Source organism: Crocodylus siamensis, chromosome 2, assembly GCF_052110815.1.
Source record: "Crocodylus siamensis isolate JL-2025a chromosome 2, ASM5211081v1, whole genome shotgun sequence".
NCBI lineage: Eukaryota > Metazoa > Chordata > Crocodylia > Crocodylidae > Crocodylus > Crocodylus siamensis.
The window spans coordinates 119,128,721-119,151,843 of record NC_143396.1 but is presented as its reverse complement, the minus strand read 5'-3'; the positions used below and the strand labels follow the sequence as shown (position 1 = coordinate 119,151,843).

Sequence of the window (23,123 nt, the reverse complement as noted above, 5' to 3'; positions counted from 1 at the left end):
ACATGTGCAATTAATGGCATGATAGGAAGCTGCTACAAATTTATTACATATATTTTGTGGAATAATTTTGTAGCTTATTCCTCTTTTTATCATTGATTGAATATGTGGCTGGGTGACCACTTAAGGTGCAATTAATTGGTTAATCATATCTTAAGTGTAACATGTAGATGGGGCTCTGGATTCAGACATAAACAGTGAACTTACCAGACAGAGACTAGACAGCTTGAGAACTGTGACCACTAAGGCCTGTTTGTAGTGTATACCGGCCTGTTGGCAGTTTTGCTACAAAAGTGGTAACCTTCCCTGGAGAGCTATTAAGCACTAATAGGCAATGACAGCATTAACCCAGCAGTAATACAGAACATGATTTGCTTTTGGTGTTCTTTCAATTTTTATTCAAGGTTTCTAGCTGGCAAGCATCACAGGTGATTTGTGATTTCATAAAGCATTCTGAGAGTTGCCATGCCATTGGTCATAGGTCATAAACTGACAATCAGGTCTAACTATGTTGCGTATGATGGAATACCACTTTCCCAATGTACAATATAATGCTGTACTATAAGTCACAATTTCAGTGTAAAAGATAGATACTTTAAACTATTTTCACTTGTGCTCAGTACATAAATGTATCAGGTACACAGGGTATGCTACATATATGTAAAAACATATAACTTCAGAGCCCCCTTCTTCCCTACAAAACAAAATTGCTTTAAATTATAATAGATTTGAAGAACAGGGATCTTCTTTATTAGGAGTATAGTTGGCTGACATTTACTGACTGAAATTATTCTTTTTATCTTTTAAACACACACATAATTTGCAAATTTCCAAATCTTACCACGATCTACTTATTGCCCAAAGTAGCACATGCCAGTAGATGATATACCTTCCCAAGAACTAAATTTGAGTGCATAACTTCGCTTTACTAATGTAAAATATATATCTTCAGAGAGACAGTAAGTCTTACCTAAGTGATGCAATTTTGATTAAACTAAATGGGAGTTATGTCCACTATACAGGGTGAAACTCAATATATTCCTCCTAATGGTACTACACAATAATGTACCTAGAAAAGCCATCAGCACAAACATTGCTTAACATAACACTAGAAGTTGAAGTACTTATAAAGTAGCTCAGTCGCCTGGGGAGCCACAAATGGCACGGGGGCATCTGTGTTTGGCACATGGCAGGTCAGGGAGGCGACAGACAGCACAGCAGCAGATAGGGCAGAAAGCAGAAAGTTGAGTAGGCCGTCAGGCAGGGAACACAGGGCAAGAAGCAAAAAGCAGAGCAGGATATTGGGCAGGGGGGGAAATCAGTGGTGGGGGGCTAATTTGTGGCATGCCAGCCAAAATGGTTAGCTCCCACTAAAATAGCCTATGACTAGATTACGGATGATTCAAAGAGAATGTCAAAATAAGGAGAACATGCACTGAAATTGGTAAGAACTGTATACCCAAAGTTTACACAGATTTTTTTGTATGCCAGACTGTTGGGTATAGGTCGACAGAAATGATTCCCAGATTATAACTGTGAGATGTTTTTGTCATGAAGGATCTTTCTTTCTTTCTCATGCTTTTTCTTTCCCCTCCATCCATCTACCCACATATACAGCCACCTACATAAATTTATAACAGCACTATCTGAACATTCTTGTTTTGAAATTGCTTGTATAATGTTAATGATAGTAAATTGTGCTTTTGCCCTAAGAGCTATTTCTTCTACTTGCATTTGGATGACAAAGGCATATTTAAAATATCTTAAGTAATACTGCTGCTAATGGAAGTGCATTATATATATAAAACATTCATCGTAATGTGTTTATTGTTGCATCCAGTGCTTTTAAGACAATAATTATGACTGCTCTTTAAGTTGGGATTAGCTATCTTTCCTAGTAAGGTATCCAATCATTTCATGATATGCTATTTTTCAATACAGGAAACAACTGTTATTGTTTCCTTTTAAGTAATGTGTATGGTTTAAAACACAGTAATGCAGGGAGCTTGAGAGCTTGAGGCAAGACAGCCATGTTTGTCTGTACCACCTACAGCTGCCCTAAATATTATTAATTAACTGTCAAGGACCAAGTATCTACTCAAAAATTCAACTAGTGTGTTATAGCACATGGCCATGAAATTATTATGGAAAAGGTTTAGAGAAATTAAATAAATTAGATCCAAGAAATTGGGAAAGGACTGTGATGCTATGTGCAAGCTCATCACGGGAAATTGGTCACTGGTTGAGTTTTTAAGTTTACTGAAGAAAAGAGTAAAACAAATTAAAAGGGCTTCTGAAAATTTCAGGATTTAAAAGTGTCAGAAATGCTTTTAAATAATCAAGAATTTCTAATTAGATCTTATAGCTAGTTAAAAACCTGAGGAAAAAATGCCATTTAGATAAAATTTATTATTTTTTCTAAAAAAATGAAAATTGTAAAACATAGAGAAGGGCATAGTCCACCAAAAATAGTAAACTTACATTAGAAAATAAGAACCACCAACATAATACAATTCTAATTTGGGGAGCAAAGACTAGGTGCTGCTTTTTGGGGGGAAAATGTCTGTCTTCTTTTGTGAATGAATTAGTTGAAGATTTCTGTGTAGAACTCACTACATCTTTTAGGGGAAATTGGAAAGATGGGAAGCCCAAGTCTACTGGAACTCAAGCTAGCTGCTCACATATACAATCATTCCTCCCTCTGCTTGGAAGAAAAGGCAACGTTTTCCTGATGACCAACAAAGATCTGTCCGTCTGTCTCTTTCTTGCTTGCTTGCTTTGTATTTCTATGCTGAAATTCTGAATTAGGTACTTCAGACTTAATGAGGTAACGAAAAAGACCAAAACATTTAATTTGGTACATCTGGATAAGATATTTGGCTGGTACAGATTGGTCCAATTATCTTGGCAAGGATCTTTCTCCAACTTTTATTTCTATTGCCAGCTTTCTGCAGTTCTCAATAATTACTTGTCTCATGTTTAGAGCTGGGTCATGGAGAAAAAAATGGTCCCTGAGAGAGGCTGAGTGTAGACTATTGAGGGTCAAGAACATGTCAGTGAGTATCTGAGTTTGATTTATAATTTGATGAGACACTATTGTTGTTTTCAGGAACTTGCATTTTTGTGATCTATGAAGGCCAATAGATGGTGAAGAAACTGATTACTATCCTTTAGTTTACTGCCAGTATAGTGGGTATTTGAGTGGGAACTCGTGTTTAGAAATCTTGTATGCATGAAATTTGAGGTCACCTGTCAGAAGGGGTACATTCTTCTAGCTACAGATAATTGGAAGAGTTTCTAAAATTTTAGCCAAAGAGTATGTGTTCCAAATTGGTGTTTGCTTTTTTGACAGTGAAAAGCCCAAAAGAAGATTGCCTGATAAGGAGAAATTGATGCTCTTCAAATGTTCCTCCTTTTTAATGCAGTTCAACTTCACTTTCAGGATTTTCAAAGCAATTAAAAAATCAGGTGTTATTACCTTGGGAAAGGGTGCTTTTTCTATATTTTTTGTGAAACAGATGTAGAGTTGCGTGTTGCCTGTGGATTTCTGGAATTTAACTCCATAACATCTCACAATGTCCCCTAGAGTTTGTGCAGGTATATGGTATGGGATATAGGAACCCCATCCTTGAGACAGAAACTGAACAGAGCTGCAGATGTCTATTATAATATTTTGGATTTAATGGCAGGACTTCTGGCCATTGCTGGAAGATCTGTAAAAAGAGTCAGGAACAACACCTGATTCATTGTGTCAAATTCTGTTCAGAAATCTATTAATGTTCTTTGCCCCATTGCTAAAAGGAGACTACTTACCAGTTTAGCCAGCTTTATATTATTTTTTTTGCCACAAACTAGTCTAAAAATAAAAAAAGCATAGGATCTTGGCAGAGATAAGAAGTAGCTCTTGATTTCCCTTCAACTGTATATCAGTGGCTTACCCTGAAATGAGTATGGGACTCTGGAGGGGAAGAGCAAAGAGCTGCACAGCTCCAGATCTTCCCTTGATTTGGAGGGGAAGATCAGGACATTGTAAAGCAGCATTCTCTTTGTTCATCAGCAGACTTAGACTCTGTGTATTTTTGCCGCGTCCGAAGATCTGTCCCAGATATTTTTGCGAATGATATATGAAATTAATTCTTCTTACAGAAAGATAATGAAAAATATGAGATGGAAGGACCTATTATTAGATTAGCTAATGCAGAATGTAGCCCCCTGCTGTTGCAGCACTATTTAATTTTGCATTATCAGAAGAGATACGAGCCCAACATGAATTCTTGTCTGTAAGATACTAAAATGAAAGAAATTCCACTTTTACTGCTGATGGTGGTCAAAGAAAACAGAGACTGAAGAAATTGGTTTGATTTCAGTGACTAATGGCATTGCCCCCCCCCCCTTTAAATATAAGTGGACTTAGAATGAATGAGTGGCTGAGAATTTGGAAGGATCATGAGGCTCCCCAGGGGAAAAAGGGACAGGGTATTCTTAGGAGTAGCATGAAGAAAACTCTTAACTGCTGCTCTCTCAGTTCATAGTATCTCTGACTGGCTGAGGACATCCTTACTCTTGTTTCAGAAATTAAAAACAAATAGAACACCTCAACTTTGTAAGGAAAGGGGTTCTGTAACATGGTGGTCTGACTCTTTAAGGACCCGGGGGGGGGGTTGGGATCAGCTGAATTTTTTGAGTATCGTACCCAGCTGAGAAAGAGAGAGGATAGGGTGGTTTCTTTAGAGGTCTGAGAGCCCAGATGGAAGGATACTGCAAGAGGGAGGATGACTTCTGGCATAGGCCTTGGAGCTAGGACAGGCCTCTGGGGCTCAGCACTCAGTGATCACATCTACATGAGACGGTTTGTCACTATAGCAATCAGCTACAGCAATGTAGCATTGGTGGTGATGAACTGTGACATCAATGCTACCATGCAGTAGGATCAGAAAGTTTTAGAAAGTTTTAGCAACTAGTAAATGACTGTGCAGTAATAAGTGTGGACACACCAAATACTGATTAGAAGAATAGCTACTCTGTGTCTGTGTCCTAAAGGACATCATCTGAAAGCCTTGTGCATGGCTGTGGATTCTTCTTGGGCGATTGAGGGACTGTCGCAGCTGACATGCTGATAATTTCATACTGAATGATTCGATAAAAAACAAAGGTGGCGGGAGCTTGCTAATGCTGATCGGCAAATAATCTATTTGTGTTCAGTTAGAGAAAGATTAAAGATGAAAACCAAGCCCTGCATTCATTCTTGTGTAGCAGTGGCAGATGTAGCATAACTAAATATTCCTAATTGTTTTCCCAAAAGAAATGATGCCAATGAAGCTGGACCTGATGCATGGTTGGAGATCAGTGTAATTGAAAGCCAAATGATTTCTCCAAAGTAACTGATGCATTTAGCTGTCTAAAAGCAACCAGAGAGATAATATATTTGGCAGAGGGAAAGGGAGAAATTCATTTTCAGAAACTCTCCAGGCTCAAGATACCTTTAAAGCTTGGGGAAAATAACTTTCCATAGCTTGGCTGAGTTCTTGTTCTTAATTACTTAGCCAGATATGACCCTGTACAACTTCACTATAGCGGACTGCAGCGCTTTACTGGTGAAAACAAACCATAATAACTCCATTCCATAATCCTTCTCTCTTGCTAGCTGATGCAACTGTTTACAGAAATATACATCCCTATAGTACTTAATAAAAAAAGAGCATATAGGAATAAAAACATTTGGGTCACCAAAATAATTACACAAGAAAAGAGTCAGCTAACTCTCTAATAGTTACACAGTAATTATTGTGCTGAGAGGACCAATTTAAGTGATACAGACTTTTGCTCTGCAGTTATAATATAGGAGGTCAGTGAAAAGAATAACTAAGGTGATATTTAGAGAAACATTGTTTAGTCATAATCAATATTAAGTTTGAAATGCTTATATATTCATCTGTAGTTTCTTAATTGTAAAGGAACATGTACTACTGCTTCCCAATGTCCCTAAGCTGTGCAACTGTGTTCAGAACAATTGAAAGTTATCATACCACCATATTAACCTATATATATATCTCCTAGGACATATATATATATGAATGAAATATCTATCTATCCATTTATCTATCCTAGATATACATATATACCTTAACCCATCACAACTAATTTTTACCCATTTGCAGAAAAGCAAGTTTTGGACTCTCAAAGAAACTTTCTGCTGTTTATCAATTCTTTCAGGGCTCTGATGAGGGATGGAGGTAAGTCAACTTTCTCAGTCTGTCTCTCTCACTCGAGATCCCTTCTGGCAGCAAGCCCTCCTACCTGTTTCCTTATACAGTATATATATATAATGTAATGTATATAATATAATGTAATGTAAACCATATATTTCCGCTCCTTATTTTTTTTAATGGATAACATATTTGACTCAAGTTGTCCATTAACATTTGTTTCTAGAATGAAAACAATCTGCCCAGTTCTAGCCACTAAGGTAAAAGACTATAAAAATTAAATCAGCTTAAAATGACCTCTTAGAATGAAGACCCTGGTACAACCTTAATTATAGGCACCATTAGACACACAGAAAACAGAACCGTATGAATCTAGGAATTAGAGATGTGACTTTACGATCCAGAAAAAATATAGTTTTAAGTGTTTTATAAGAGGTAATACTCTATAAAATTGTTTTATTATTATTTTCTATAAATGTTAAGATCTATAATGAGTATTTCTTTTATGTTGGACAGTATTAGGAACAAGATAAAATGTGAGGTACTATTAACAGACTGGTATTTTACTGAAAAATCATAGCATAGATTTCATAAGCGAATGTGATCCAAATACTCTAATTGTTCCATACATAAATATAAAAATTGCCAGTATCTATTCTACATGTCCTTCAAATATTGGAAGAGATGAAAGTTACAGGTACAACCTGTCTTACAATGCCTCTATTAAATTGGAAAGGAAAGTCTACAGGAGATTTTCATCCTCTGTTGAAATGCAGCTTCCTTTGGACAACTGATCACAACAGTTGCTTTTAACAGGGAAGAGCAACACTACAAAACTTTTTTGGAAAATAACAGTCACTTGAATATTATCCTCTTCTGATATTTTCCTACTGAGGAGGCTACTTTACTTTGAGAGGCAAAGTTAGGCCCACAGGCAGTTAATTGCATTCTTCCCAAGTGCATTGAGAGATAGCACAATAACTTTCTGTAATTATCTTTTACTGTAAGCTAACCAAAGTGCGCTCTGATTTTGGTGTTATATTCATTAGCAACCAGGCTGTTTGGACTGCTAATATATTCTGGTAATGTCCAGTCTATAAATAAGAACTGATTAGCACAGAAAGTAAAGTACTTCTAAAATACTTTGAGTAACAAATCCTTATCTGGCAACCAATTTAAAATTACAGCTCAGTTTTAAATACAGAATACTGATGGGTGGTGACATGCTGGGAAAAAAACACCATCACCTATTAGTAGAACAAATTCCTTTTCACTAGGAATACCTAAAAGAAGTAGTCATTTGATAGGAATGCAGGTCCCGAATCTGTGTTTACTGAAGAATCCAGTCTGTTTACTGAGTCTGGTTGGATCCGGCTTACCCATATAAAATGATTTCTGATATAAAATAATTAGGAAAACTCCTTCCATTATCTATATTCTGTATTCAAACTGTAATGCACCTGTGAAATCCAGGAAGAACATTGTCTATCTGGAAAATATCTATCTGAATACAGGAGAGGAGCCATTAAAGTTTCTTTAAAACAAAACAAAGGAAATCCCAGCATCTAGGTAACAATCCAGAGGGTCTGCTTATGTTAAAATACAGTGAAGTATAGAGATCTTTGTTTCTCCTGATGCACATGTATATACACAAAAGTCATAATGCAGAGTTGATGTAAATATAGGCTGTCTGTTGATGCAGAAGTTTAGGATAATAGGGAAGCAGGGCTGGAAGGAATCTCATGAGGTTGTCTAGTTCAGCCCCCTGTTCAAGACAGGGTCATACCTCACTAAAGCCTCCCAGCCAAGAGTCTGTTCAACCTGCTCTTGAGAATACATGGAACACGTTAGAAAACTATGGCTACATTTTTAACTCTTCATCATTTTAGGGTCAACACTGTACTAAAAGACACTTGGCACACCTCCCTTGTGAACAGGCCATGACTGCAGTGGGATATGAACACCTCAGAAGAGGCCCGTGCGATTCATGTCTTTAATTTTTCACATATTTCCATAAAATGTTTCTGGTTAAATATTAATCAGGCATGAAAGCATGCGCCCTGATGAATGACATGAGCACTGCTTAAAGAATATTAAAAAAATATAGTAATTAATAACTGGGTTTAATTTAACTGATAAAGTTAATTATTATTTGTATGTAGTAATACATGAAAAAGAACGACTTTTTTACTAAACATAGAACATTTTAGAAGTAGGAAATAAATGGGATAAAAAGGTTTTCTTTTTTTGTATAGAAAGTATGGTATTTGCAAGGACTCTTTGAAGGTTTATATTGGAAAATCAAGTGTTTTGGTTTTACTGCAAGAGCTATTTCTCTGAGTAAAATTAAAGTTGATTAAAGCTTCTCTACAAAGAAATGGCATTCTACAGGAAGATGGAGAAATACCACATCAGAGTAACTTATGTTGCAGACACCCCTATTTCAGAGGCAGGGTGCCTTTCTGCTGCTTGGGTTAATTCACTCCTACAGCCAGCTCTTTAAAAAAAAAGAGACTTTGGTGTATGTTCCAATGTACAGTTCTCAAAGTTTTTCTTCCAAGGACTATTTTTCCATGTTTTCTGAGAATTACTAAGTTTAACATAGAGAAAATGGAACCATGACAGACATCTTCCAAATGACTGTCCTAAAAATTACTCACACTCCCTCTTGTTGCCTCTTTTCTTTCTCTACCCACCTCGCTTTCCATTCTGCACTGTCACACAACCTCAAAAGAAGGGGAGTGGTGTCCCAAATGCAGTTTTGCCTCTGGCCTGATGGTTACGGCACTGTTCTGAGAGTTGGATTTGAAGCTCCTCAGACTGAGAAGGGCACTGAACCTGGGTCTCCCACTTTCTGGGAAGGTATTCTAGTCTCAAAGCAATTCCATCAAGGGCAACATCACTAGCACCATCATTTTAATAGAAAGTGGTCATCATTACAGTCACTAATAATGTATTGAGGCATTCACAGGCTGAATCGGGCCCCTTTGGAGACTTAGGCAGAGCAGCATTTAATTCTTGGCCATAGCTATGAACTGTTTTAGGCACTTAATATCCCATTTTGGATCTAGCACTATTTTTTTTTTATTTCACAACTGCTTAAAAATCTCTATTTGTTACTTAATAAGGTGGTACTTCCAGGGAAACTTTGAAGAACAAATAAGAACAAATATCTTTTAGATAGTTCAGAATAAAATACATGTATAGTGAATGTGTCTTTATGCAAATGACTATCTATATATGTTTTTAACAATGGAAATCTAAGTGGAACAGGTACAAAGAAGGGTTATAGCTATATTTAGGGGAATTAGGATCTTATATTATATAAGGATATTAGCTCATTTAGAGTTGACTTTTCAAAATAAAATGGAGGGATAAGATCACTGCTTATAACTAGGATTATAACCAGAATTGCTCTTATAAATTATAGGAATATTCATATGTATGCATATATATGTGTATATATATATGTATTATACATATGTATAATATATTATATATTATACATATATAGTATATATATATATATGGGCACCTCTACACATGCAGGTAAAGGTGAGATCTAATGCATAAGTCACAGAATTGCACCTCCTGCCATGCTATAAGTGCATGGCGGGAGATGTGATTATGTGGATCATGCATTAGACTGGTTAATCATGCCTTATGTAGTGTAGCAAGATTCAGACCAAGGTTTCCAAGCCTGTTGTCTTTCCTTTTAACTTAGATAAGCTCAGAAAATGGTACTCTCTCAAAATGTCTCAATCAAAAATACATCCATTTGAAAAGGTAGTTCCAGTTTTTGCCTTACCTTCACATCATTGATATTCATTCTTGTTCCTTCCTTTCCAACAAAGATGTCATCTATGTCGACAAGAATGTATCTATCCAAAGACAATGTTAGCTTCTTCCCAGATAGGAAAGAAATGGCGTCTATAAAGATCAGCTTGTGCAGCCAAAAGGTTAAGTTATTTCCAAAAAGGACTCTCTGAATCCCATCATGAAGCCCCAAATCTTGAATTACTGTAGCATACAGTGCAGTCTTAGGCAATGATGCAGGGAGAGGCCTGGAAGTCTGTAATTCTGTTAAAAGCACGGGTTGGTAGGTGGAATGATTAAATTGGAAAACTGTCCAGTCTTCCCCAGGCAGTTGGCCCATCTCAACCCTGGGTGCTTTGGTAATGTGCAATAGAGGAGACTGTGGGTTTACAAAACAGTCTTTGAGGGGTACATTATTGTAGAGGTGTAAAGGAAATCCTTTTAGTTTAGTGCTTGGGGAGCTGTTCTCATTGGCTTTATGAAAACCAATTATGCTAACACTGTATTCCACACAGTATTTTTCCAGAAGCTCTCTATTCCATGAGTCCATAGACACATATTTTAAAATATTTTCATATATAACAAGTGTATATTTTCCTTTGCCATTGTCTGTAAGAGGAGGAATATCACCTTTTGCAGGTGCAATCACCATTTGGTACTGGAATCTACTAGACTCAAGGATGGCTATAATATCTTGCCCAAGCTGGGAGTACTGGCTTTCAACGAACAGGAGGACAGTGGGATCAGTCTTAGATGGATCAATTGGTTTGGCAGTTTTCAGTTCCATGGACCTGTAAGGTAAAAGTTTAAGGTCCTCACATTCTGCTTCTCCAGTGGCTTCAACAATGGCCATTTCCTGTTTGTAGCCTGTATATAAGTAATAGGCAGAAATGACTATGCTTACTAAACAGAAGGTGGCTAAAAGAATGATCAGTGTTCTGAAACTTCTACGAAGTTTCACAGTAAGATTCATTTTTTGCAATACTTTCACCTTTCTTTTAGTTTTGGCTTTCTCCTCCTAAAGTGCCATAATTAGAGAGAGACAAGATGGTGCAAGTTCCACTCCCCACATGTTCATGTGACCATTTCAATGCATTTATGAAGGTGTTGGGGAGGTTATGAAATTGTTACAGCTGGAAGTCAAAGTGTCTGGAACTCTAAACTGGAAGAGATTTTCTCTGAATACAGCAGTTCCCAATAATCAATGGAGAAGACTCTTAACATTATCTGCAACAACAGGTAAAATTAAAGTAAGTCAAAACAAAATCCACAGAGTAATTAAAAACAAATGTGTAACTTAAATATGTTACTAATATATCTGAAGAAAGAGGGAATTAATTGCTAGTCCATTATTAGATTATTGCTTGCTGCTTTCTTAGTATATTTAACTCAGAACAAATCAATTAAGAAAATACCCCAAAATACTTATGATGAACTATATCTAAATAAAACACTCTGAATAAAATTATACTGGCATTCAGTTGCTATTTTTTTTTTTTTTTTTTTTTACTAGCGAGATACCCTACTCTTCCAGTAAGGAATAAGTGCAAGTGATGGGATAAAATTCAAAAAAAAAGGAAAACAGAGTAAATATCATGAAAAACTTTCTCCTAGAAGACAATGACTGACAAGTAACAAGGTGCATTTTTGGGGAAATTGGAAAGTGGTCATGACAAAGTGTTAGAAAAATTATAATGTGTGTACCATACACACCATCCTGGGCATATCTACATGCTACTGTGTAGTGGTTATTGGGCATTTGTTCAGTACTTAGATAAGCAAGTACTAGATAAATACACAGTAACCGGAATTACTATGCAGTAGCACCTGCGAATAGCTTTTCAGTGGTGCTACTGCACAGTAGCCTAATACTACTGTGCAGTAGTGTCTCAGCATGGTTTTTGCCACAAGACTATACTGTGCAGTAGTATCAAGCTACTGCACAGTCAGCCTCTCGTGTAGACCTGCACCCTGACTGGTAAGTGGGAATGGACTAAAATGTTTTAAAAACTTTCTTTTTATTCAATTTATATTCTTTTGTTCTTGTGCAATTTAAGCAAGATAACTCATGTAAGTATTTCCAGGATTTCTTTTCCTTCCATTTTTCAGGCTTACGTTAAATTATCCATGTTATCAAAGTCCTCCAAATAGTTTAAGTACTTCTAAATGATAAAAAGTTGGGCTAAGATTCAGACTACTACAGTTCCACTAAGTGGCTCTTTCCTTATACGAACTATAGCCTTCTAAATAGGGAAACTTAAGATAACTGAATTATTTCTAAATCTTGATAAGAATAGAACCATGCTGTTATTACAAGAGGTCTACTTTGTTATCCTGATTTGTCAGTTTTTAGGGTATTATAAAAAACATCCTGTTAAAATATTTGCAACAGTGTATTGAGTCCATGGAATGGAAGCACCAGCAGAGGGTGTATCTACACAAGACACTTTACTGGGCAATAGATTACTCTACTGCACAGTAAAGTGTCAGTGTCTACACATGCACATCATTTATTGGGCAGTTAATTAGTCTATTGCACAGTTAGCTACTACCTCTAAATACAGGTAGCAAACTAACTTGGCAGTATATACTGGGTGCATCTACACATGTTGCTATGGCGCCATTGTTATTGTGCTGTCTTTTAATAATTTCTTTTGGAAGTATTAAAAGGTGGCACAGTAACAACCCGTTCTGTGATATGCACACTGTGCAGAGTTATTTTTAGGCACTACACTGCTGTAGCAATGCACTATAATGGGGGAACACATCACTCCAGCAATGTAGCTGCAGTGTCATGAGTTTTGCCCATGGATGCTATGTCACTGTAGCTTGTTGCTACGGTGATGTAGCATCATGTGTAGACACACCCACTGAGCAGTAGTGCATATGTAGACACTGACTGGGAGCAAATTTGCTCCCAGTTAACCCCAACACTAAGGAGCCATAGGGGATGGGGAATTCCCCTGGTCCTGGTGCTTCTCACCTCCTGGATCCCCCAAGAAGTTGGGAACTGAGCAGCACCCAGATGGGGTAGCTTTCTGCCCCCCTACCCCCAACTGTCCTGGTGCTGTTCGGATCCTGGCTCTTGTGGGGAGCCGAGCAGCAGTGGGACTCAGAAGCTCCGTGCTTCACCGTGCAGCCAGGATCTGGACAAAAGCTCTTCTCCCAGCCAGCTCTAGGCTGCACAAGGATATCCCCAAGCAGTTTGGGACTGGCGAGAAACTATTCCACTTCTGGGGTAGGGCCAAGCCAGTTCCTGTCTCTGCAGGGATTTCCCTGAGCAGCCTGGGGCTGGCCAGGAACTGTCCCCCTTCTGTCTTCTTTATTAGAATTACAAAGAATTACACAACGTTTCTAAAGTCTTAACATGATTAATAATGACACTTTAAAGATTAAGTTTCCACATGCTTATTACAGTGGATTAGGCACAGACCACACTTTAAGGATTCTTATAGGCAGAGATTGGCTTCAGGAAGGACAAATACTTCTAGAACATTAAGGAAGTAATCTTGATAGTAGACTATTGCAGTCATATCTGAAGGAGAGAGGTTATTTAGGTTTGCTTTTGCAAATAAAACATGTAAAATCAATATAAACAGTTAATTCTGCATTATGCGATTAAATAAGGAGAAATGAGAAACTTCTTTTTCTGAATTATTTATACTATTTAAACAGTGAAGGACTCTAAACAATGGGCTACTTTATAGTGCTAAGAATTAAAACATTTTAATTTATATGTTGCCATCCATTAGACTACACCAGTGATTCTCAACCAGGGTGCCCCTGGGGTGCCTTGAGATCCTTTCAAGGGTGCCTTGGAGTGCCACACATTGTTAATACTGTTAGGTTTTCCACCATGATTCACAAGGTAAACCCAGAGGCTGCATCTTGACAAGTGTGCACATGTAGGGATGTGCATTTCCCCATATGGCATGCATTTCTTTCTGACATGCAACAAAGTGACCCAGATGGGGTAGGATTGGCTTACCTGGGGTTTGGGGGCCTCCCAGGGCAGGAGTGGCACTGAGGTTGCTCAGAACATGGCCGGCAGCCAGAGCATGGTTTTGGCTGGCCAGGCTCCCTTTCAGGCAGTACACGCTGCTGCCATATGTGCCGCACCACTTTTTTAATGACATTTTTTTTTACACCAGGACCTCCCAGAAAAACCTGCCACATTCCTAATTAGCAGCACAGAGAATGGGTGCACATGCGTTGCATGCAATTTGCAGCACCTCAAACTACTCTGAGGCACTGCAATCTCCACATGCGCACTTATGGGGACACAGCCAGAGATTTCAAATAAAAGTCCATAGTTGTGTTCACAGAAGTCCATAGTTGTGGTCTTTCTGAGTTCTTTGCAATAGGAAAAAACTGCTTTATTATTTTTCTGTTGGCAAAAAAAAGAATGAAAACTAAAAGCTAGAAGTTTCCGAGAGGATGTCCCCATCTATCCTGGCATGCCTCAAGTCTAAAAAGGTTGGAAACCACTGAACTAGACTGTAGAGTGGTAAGAACCAAAGTCCTGGGTTTCTCAAAGAGCTTTAATTCTAAGGCTGAGGAGGACATCTAATGAAAATATATAGGAAAACTTGAATGCTAAATTTTATCTAACACTGGTACACCATTCAAGGAGCATTATCTGAGTGTGTATGTAGTATAAACATAATGTGAAGGACAGTACTGTTTTACTTTTTTATGATAACATCAGTTTTTAGGACACTACAGTACTTTTCTGATATCAAAACTCATGAGAGAAAAGGACTCACCTAAAGAGGGAGACAAAACTAGGGTCTAAATTCTGACTCAATCAGTCCAGATGTGTAATGAGAAACTACCTGTCATGATTTACAGGCACCAGAATCTGACCCATAAAATTTGGCAATAGAATCTACCTATTCCATAGGGGGGTTTTGCCCATCCTTTTTCTAATGCAGTATATTCTCTCTGCAGTATATTTTGGAGTTAGAAGCTTGCTGCTATAAAACTCAGACTCCTTCATCGGCTATATACAGTCATTTGCTATATACAGTCATTTGCAGCTACATTCACACTGCTTGCTTTAAATTGCTTAAATGAAAACCAGGAGAGGCATGTGCAGCCATTCGCTGCTCCCAGGATCTGTGTAGGGAAACCAGTGTAAGTAACTCAGGGTGAGGGGATGGTCAGGGGAAGTGGGGGTGGGGAGATGGCTTCGGGGGATTGGTGGGATGAAGGAAGACTGGCAAGTCCATGACTGGGGAGGAGAGGATTGGTAGGTCTATGCGGGAGGAGGTCAGGGGGTTATAAATAGCTTAGTCACAGTCAAGGGGGTTGGGAGTAGCACAGCTCCAGAGAAGGGTGAGTGGCTGGGCTTTCCCAGCTCTGAGGCTCCATATTTAGATTGAGTTAACCTGATCTCGATCTAAGTTAGTTCACTTCCTCAGATGAACCACCTTTAGATCAGCTTTTCCATTTTTCAGGTGATTGAAGTCCTCCAAATGCTACTTGATTAGGCGTTTTGAACAACCTAAGCCTGGTTAGATCAATCTTAATATTGAACCTAGACATACCCTAGTTCTGTCATGGGATTCTAGTAGCAGGAGAAACATTGAACAGCTTTGTGTGAGAGAATCACAAGCAGAGTAACAAGAAAGAGTAACAATTTATTCTTGTTCAGAAGTCTTGACAGAAAAACGTGGTTATGTAACAGTAGATTGTTAATGTACATAAAATATTGCCACAACTACTGAGATAATAATCATGATTATTATTAAAATAAGCAAAGATTTTTCCCTGAGGCTTGTCTGACTTTGAAGTTGTAGGTATTTTTCTTCATATCATTACACATTAGAGCTGCAATTAAAATGTTATAAATAGAAGGCATCAGATGACATGCTTTCACTCTCTGACCCTATATCTCAGTTTTTACATGTTAGTGATATTGATAACATACACACAAGCTTGACTTTGCAGGTTTGTCAAATCACCAGAATCTGATAAGTTACAGCCTCGTTATGCAACTAGTCTGTTTGTAAAATAAAATAATTTTAACAAAACCTTTCTTAAAAAAAGAAATAAATAAAAGCCTCTTCAACTTCATATCATGTATTTTCTTTTAGCACTAGAGGGCAATGTTTTCTTGCTTTTGCCAAACAAAGAGTGGCAACACCTATTATCCACCACATAGCTTACAAAATAAACAGATCTGCAAATCAAGCTGGGTCCAGAAAGGTCATCAGAATTTATGCCAGCAGGTAAAATCCTTATTTTAGATTTTAGTGGAAAAGCAATAGAATTTAAGTGCTAAAGGAATTTAATAGTAAAAATAAATTTAATACTTACCAGCTTTTTTAGTCCAATTTGTATCCCAGATGGATAAGATACATTATTGGAGTTACATGTTCATATTTTTTTCCTTTTTTTTGTCCTGTTGAGTCTCTTACATACTGGAATTATAAACTGTCAAAATAATAAATTTGGTGAGAAGGATCATTGCATTATTATCTCTATGACTGTTACATCTAAAAGCCCAGTAATGAGCCATTATGCCAGACAAAACAAAAAGATGGTCCGTGTCCTAAAGTTTACAGGTTTAAAAAGTAGGTTAATTGCCTTCTTATTAACATCTTGCTTTCCTGATAAAATACAGTGCCATCCAATGCGGACCTCTGATGAATTATAGAGGTTACAAATATTGAATACATGTTTTAAAAGTTACCCACATAGATATGTTATAGATTTATCTTTATATATAATTAACAAAGATATTTAAAATAATTATCTAACATATCTATATTTATTAACTGGCTAACTGTAATTTGAAGGGTATTTGGAGGAAGATTAAATTCTACGCCTGTGCACCATGTTACACTTGCTATGTGAATTGATAATATTGTTCAGTAAAAAGCCTTGTGAAGTAATTAAAGTTTATGAAAATAAATCAGCTATATTAGCCATTAGTGGGAGATTTTCTATGCCATAGTTGGGAGTTAACTGCCATTTGTGCCTTTGAAACTCTCCTGCTTAAAGTTCAATAGCATTATATGCATTCAGAATTTCAACTTTTCTTTGGAGTATTTCTGCCCTGTATTAATCTACTGTAGTGCTGCAAAAACTTGTAGTGCCGAAATAAATACCCAAATGAGACTATATTTCATAAAAAGATGTAGAATTACTGATACAGCTTCATTTCAGAGACCCATTTCTAAGGTTTTATAACTCCTCATCTCTGATCAAGTTGACTGGTACTCCACTTTGCAAGATAAACTCCAAATATAGTTATGTTTGGTCAGGGAAATAGGCAAAAATTCACTCAAAATAGGTCTTAAGTAGATTTTTACAAAATAGACATAGTGCTGGCTCTCTGTACAGCATGAATTTCACCTATACATGTCTTTTAACTCTACACTGTAACATTCTTCATAATCTACTATTGTAATATCTTAGTTAGCCCAGAAACAGTAAAACCATTGACTTAATGTAGTTTGACATACTAGTCTGTGACTGTAAAATATTTGTTGCTACAGCTACTCCCGCAAATGTCCTGGCACAGCTGATCTACTTCACTGTGTGAAACACACCTTTCCCCTGGTCCCATCCATCCATCTTGAAGGACAGTGGAGGTCCATTCCACAGGGTTTTCCTGCTTACAGAGGTGTGCTGTGGAGACCACACCGAAGTGAGGTCAGCACTCTGGTACAGCCAAAGGGCTGAGACTGCCAATCAACTGATTGGACCCCACAGGATTGCTGATATGTACCCAGGGAATCCCAAATGAAGAGACTCAAGCAGGCACTCCTGGGACTTCAGGGGCTGTATCCTGGAATAGGAATGGGAAACTCTGGGCTGTGCAGGATTAGGCCCCTGAAGCTCCAGCAGTGCCTATCTGCACAACAGTAGCCTTTCCTGCTATAAGCCTAACAAACATTTATCACCATAAAGTGGAACTAATTTATGCCATTTACTGTGTGGCGAAAAATTGTGGGCATACGTCACAAAAAGACACATGGATATTTTTGTGCCACCATAAAAGTTTCTATGGGGTTACACTAAGCCATTGTCTCTTTCCACTCTATATTCAGCTTACACAGCAAAAGAGCAAACATGTAAGATGTAGATATAAAATGTAGCTTATATCAGTTCCCTGAACAAAATAAGTTACCCTGGCACTAGGACGTTTTTACTCATTTAACTGCAAAAACACCAACACTACTGCTGTTGTTAAATTGTCAAAAAAAAATCAGAATTTTAAGTGACAACACAAAAGTCACCAGCATCAACAAGACCCATGAAAGCCTATTAACAATGACTGAGTCATCCCAATTAAAGGATGGCAGTGACAGGATATACAATGGGTGAAGCTTTTACAAGTTAAGATGCTAACATGGTATTCTATTTTTAAGGTGTACAATGTTTAAAATAAACCTTTTTTAAAATCAAATGATATGATTAATTCCCAGCTATTGGATCCAGATTCCAGATCTCCCAAAATTCAGGGGTACTGGGACGTGAGACTTAAAGCTCATCCTTGATGTAGAACTGGAGGATGAAATCCTGTTTTGGATCTCAGTTCAGATACATTCTTCTTCCTTCCCCAGACTCAGAACCCTGATTCAAAATTATGGTGAGAATCCAGGCTTCCTAAAAGGTATTAAAAAGCAAGTTATTTCACCTTGGCTGCATCTACATGAGATGCTGACTATGTAGTTGTTACTGCACAGTCATTTAGTACTTGCATACCCAAGTACTAAATGACTGCCCATTACTTCACAGTAAAGTCCCTGCATGTCTTCTGGGTGACACTTATTGCTGCTTGTTGCTACTGTAGAGTAATTTGTTACTACTGTGTGGTAGTGTTGTGTCATGGTTTGTGTCCCATGATGCTACTGTGCAGTACTAATGAGCCACTGCACAGTAGTAATGAGCTACTGCACAGGAAGCATCTTGTGTAGATGTGGCCCATATGTGCATAAGAAAACAAGATAAATTTTAAGTTTTACTCTAACTTTATTGCTAGAAAACAATTTCTCTCTACTGATACATTTTATAGAAAACTTAAATGGAAGGTTCTTAAAGATGCTTGGTATAGAACCCAGCAATTTAAATATTGTAACATTGCTTGTACATCGTGGGAAAAAATAAGGTGTGATTTTTTTTAGCCCTAATCTATATGTGACTGAAGAAAAATGGTTTAGAAGGTTGGGATAGCTGTCCTGTATCAGAAGAGGTCTGTCTGGACATGTCTGGACTGTCTGGACTATCAGAACAACAGCTTGAAAAGAGTGTCCTGGGGACAGTAAAGAGGAGCTGGTATCTAGACATTAAAGGAGGCTTCCAGGGAGAGGTTTTCCTTCATGATCTGTAAGATTTTCTTTCTTCCTTTTTTTAATTGGCAGCTGCAGCTAAGGAACAGCATAGATCTAGAGCTCTTTAGGAATCTGTTTCTTTTGTTTATTTTTGTGTGGATTTAATAGATCTTGGTTTTCTAAGGTTATTTTTGTTTGTATAATTTCACACAGATATCCCCCACAAGGGAAAGAAAATTAGCTCTCAGAAGTTTTGAGTGAAGCAAACGGTTACCTTTGCATGTGTCAGATGATACTAGCTTTTGGCTATTCGGGTTGGACTATACTCAATTCAAAATGCAGGGGTAGATCCAGAGGGGGTACAGCAGCAGTGCAGAATAGAAGTCCCAGAAATTCCTTACCTGGAGATGTAAAGAATTCATGGAAGCTATCACAGCCCCCTGAGTCCTTGCCAAATTGGAGAAGGCGACCAAGGACCAAGAAGAAGAAAATAAGTGGGAAGGAGTGAGGGTTTTTCCTATCCTTTACTGACACAAAATGTGTTCAGACAGTTTCGCCAAAGTAGGCACCATTCTATGACAGAATGTAATAACTCTGTGGAAGATGTTCTGCCTAATTGGTTTGGAAAGAATCCAGAGGTATAGTCTTCACACAATATTTTAGAACGTCCAATTCTGGTTGGAACTTAGAAGTGTATAAAATAACAAAAGCACTTGCATGAACCTTTTCTTGAACTCAAAAGAAGCCTGGTGGAAGTTGTTCTGCCTGTTTCAGTATGGTTCTAAACTTACAGAAACCCAGTTCATACGCGATTTATGATTTTAAAAAGTACTTACATTTCCATATTTAGACAACCCCCCCCACTGCTGTTTATCAGTTCAATACTAAGACAAGTGAACTGCTATGAGTAAGAGAAAAACACTCATCTACTCTTTTCTGAACAGTATCAGAAATTCGAAGTAAATTTACAATTTATTTTTCTTAGAATCCACTCTTGCTAGATTTAGCTGTGTCTATATGTGGCAGTACCAGAAATCTCACAAAAGAGAAATTTCCATGCCCAGGAAATATGTACGTTTCATATATGTACCTAATTATTAGATTCTTATCCAAAGCAATGTTTTTATGATTTAATCATAACTACTTGTCTAGACATTTTATTTAAAAAATGGCTTTGCTGGCAAAGTCTACTGATGTCCTCAGGGCTGACCATAAGTTTACTATCATAAATTCAAAAATTTTTGGCTATAGACAGTTCCTCAGCTAAAATTGGGACTCTATTGCCTTCAATTGATTCCTTAAGACAATTTCTACCAGCTGAAGATCTGTTCTGGTATCCTTATTTCTTCTCTATGCTTTTCTTATGTAAATTCATACTCCACTTGTAATTTGTTTCTCCTATTTTAGTAATTGTTTTCAGCAATTTGGAGAGTCCATAGTCAATGTACAATTTCTTCTATTTTTGAAAAACAGATGGTGACAGGTGTTATGTAATGACAGATGGGTACAAACTTGTGGACTTTATGATGACTTCCAGGATTATATGCCTCGACCAACAAGAAACAACCAATAACTAACACTTAACCCTTTTGGGCACATCTCTATGAGCGTGAACATGCATTTCCCCAGGGACAAAGAGCAGCAGCACAATATGTGCCATTGCTACTTGTCCTTGGGAAACACCTGTGCATATGTGCTCTGATGTGCGGCACGTTACCCCAAGTGAGGTAGGGGTGCACCTGGGCTGGCCCCAGAAGACTCACACGGGGTCCTGGGGCCCTCTGGGGCTGCAGCCACAGTGATCTGGCAGCAGGGAGCCTGCCTGGCAGCCACGGTGTGGCTCCAGCCAGCCAGGCTCCAGTTTTGGGCGGCATGTGCCACCCCACTTTTTATAGTTGTGGGGTTTTTTGACACTGAGATCTCCTGGTGCAAACCCCCACTCTGTGCTGCAAATTAGCAGTGCGGGGAACGCCTATATGTGCAGCGCATGCAGTATGTGGTTCCACAGATGGGTCTATGGTGCTGCATATTGCATGTTTCTGTTAGGCTGGATGTGCCCTTTGACTCCACTTCCTAGTTTTCAGTAGCTCTAATTTTTCATATACTTTTAGAGCTTACTAAGAATCTTGCTAAAACGCAAGAAAAATCCTGACCGTGGGAAATACTGCTAAAAAATGTGTTCAGAATAGAGGGGGGGGAAGGGATGTTGAGTTAATATATGTGACAATGAAAGACAAAGGATGCATATAAATGTTCAATTCATTCAAAGCAATAAACAAACTACACCAGAGCTAATGGCTCCTGAGTGCAGTGCCCAGGACTGCATATGCGCCCAGGACTGCAGCAGTTTGAACTGGGGTGGAGCAGCCTTGCCCTGGCAGCAGGTTCAGGGGATCAGCCCTGGGCTCTGCATCATGGCATTGGTTAGCAAAGGGGCTGGCTGTGGCATGAGAGTAATGAAAGAACAGAGCTGTGTGGCTAGGCAGCAGGCAGAGGTTGGGCCCCCTGCCGGCTGGACTAGCTGGGTGTAATTTATACCAGGGTCAGTGTTTACATGTGCATTTAGGTGAAGTTATTTTTGCCACCATAAGATAGTCCAGTCCCAATGGTACTATACTACGGCAGCAAAAATGCATTTGCTGTAGCCTAACGTGTCACACATGTAGACTGTGAAGCTTTATACCACAGCTAATTAGTCTATTGCACAGCTAAGCACACATATAGATGCACCTGAAGAATACTACAAATCTTTTCATTTCTATGTTGCTTCAGTAGCAGATACAGGAACAGGGGGTACATGTGCATGCACCCACCCACCCACACACACTTTTGGCTGTTCCATGCATGTGTAGTGAGCTCAGCTCACCAGCTGATGAGTTTCACATGGCTCTGGAGCCCAGGAGGTGAGTGCTGCTGCTGTCTGTCCTTCATCTCCCTCATCTTTCTGTTGGATTCAGCAGCACTAGAAAGGAGAAGAGGAGTGGCAGCACTCATATACTGTGCTTAGGAATGGAGGAGTTCTAAACAGAACCTGCTCTAAGGACTGACATGTGGCACAGCCAAAGGGAAGTGTGTGACTGTGTCACTGCACCCCCTCCCAATCTACCCCTGCATTGTTAATAGCCAAAATCTAGTAACTTCTGATGGATGCTTAGTGACACATGCAAAGATAATAGTTTGTCACACTCAAAATGTCGGTGGGAGCCATCATAAAATCATGACCAAAGAAGGTCATATAATTTATTATAAGACCCATCCCTCAGCTGGCCCCTTCAGATTTGGTTTCAAGCATATTGATGGCATAGTTTGTGACAAGGATAACATCTCACAACCATGTCATACCTTTCCTATGAATAAATAAAGGACTTCTGGTTAAAGAAAGATTTTTATAAAATTTCTCCCTGATATTTCTCCTTTAATCATTTCTGAAAAAAATGCTAATATCCAGCACTGGCTTATCACAAGCCACAGCTTCATTGATATATCTTCTAACTGCGCTGTCATAACAGTGGGTCAGCAAATTATGGTTCTTTCTCATTAACTCATAACTAATCTGCAGCTGCTGACTCATCAAGGTGCCTTTTCTTTTTCTTTATTGATGTATTTAGACAGGTAACTATAATCATCACTAAGGAGAGTTGTGTATTGAAATTCCTGGTGTATGGAAAGGAGACTTCTGCAAAAGTCTAGCAGAAAGCTGAGGAACAGTATTATCTTAAAGTCTGACACTGGGTTTATTTTCCTGAAAATATAACTTGAAAACATACACAATTCTATCTTGACAGACTCTAGCACATTCTCTAGTCAGTCTGCCAATGTG

The 23,123-nt window shown here is 38.2% G+C and overlaps 1 protein-coding gene across 2 annotated transcripts in view; it reads right to left on the bottom strand.

Moving 5' to 3' along the window:
* LOC149870672 (N-heparan sulfate sulfotransferase 4) overlaps positions 1 to 23,123 on the bottom strand; it is a 179,521-nt gene that overhangs the window by 144,540 nt on the left and 11,858 nt on the right. For both annotated transcript variants that reach the window (XM_090036653.1, XM_090036654.1), the window contains exons 2-3: positions 16,341 to 16,457; positions 10,012 to 11,246 (exon numbers count right to left, since the gene is read on the bottom strand). In XM_090036653.1, the coding sequence (XP_089892779.1) occupies positions 10,012 to 10,992 (981 nt within the window). In that variant the 5' untranslated portion in view covers positions 10,993 to 11,246; positions 16,341 to 16,457. The remainder of the gene's footprint in view (positions 1 to 10,011; positions 11,247 to 16,340; positions 16,458 to 23,123) is intronic.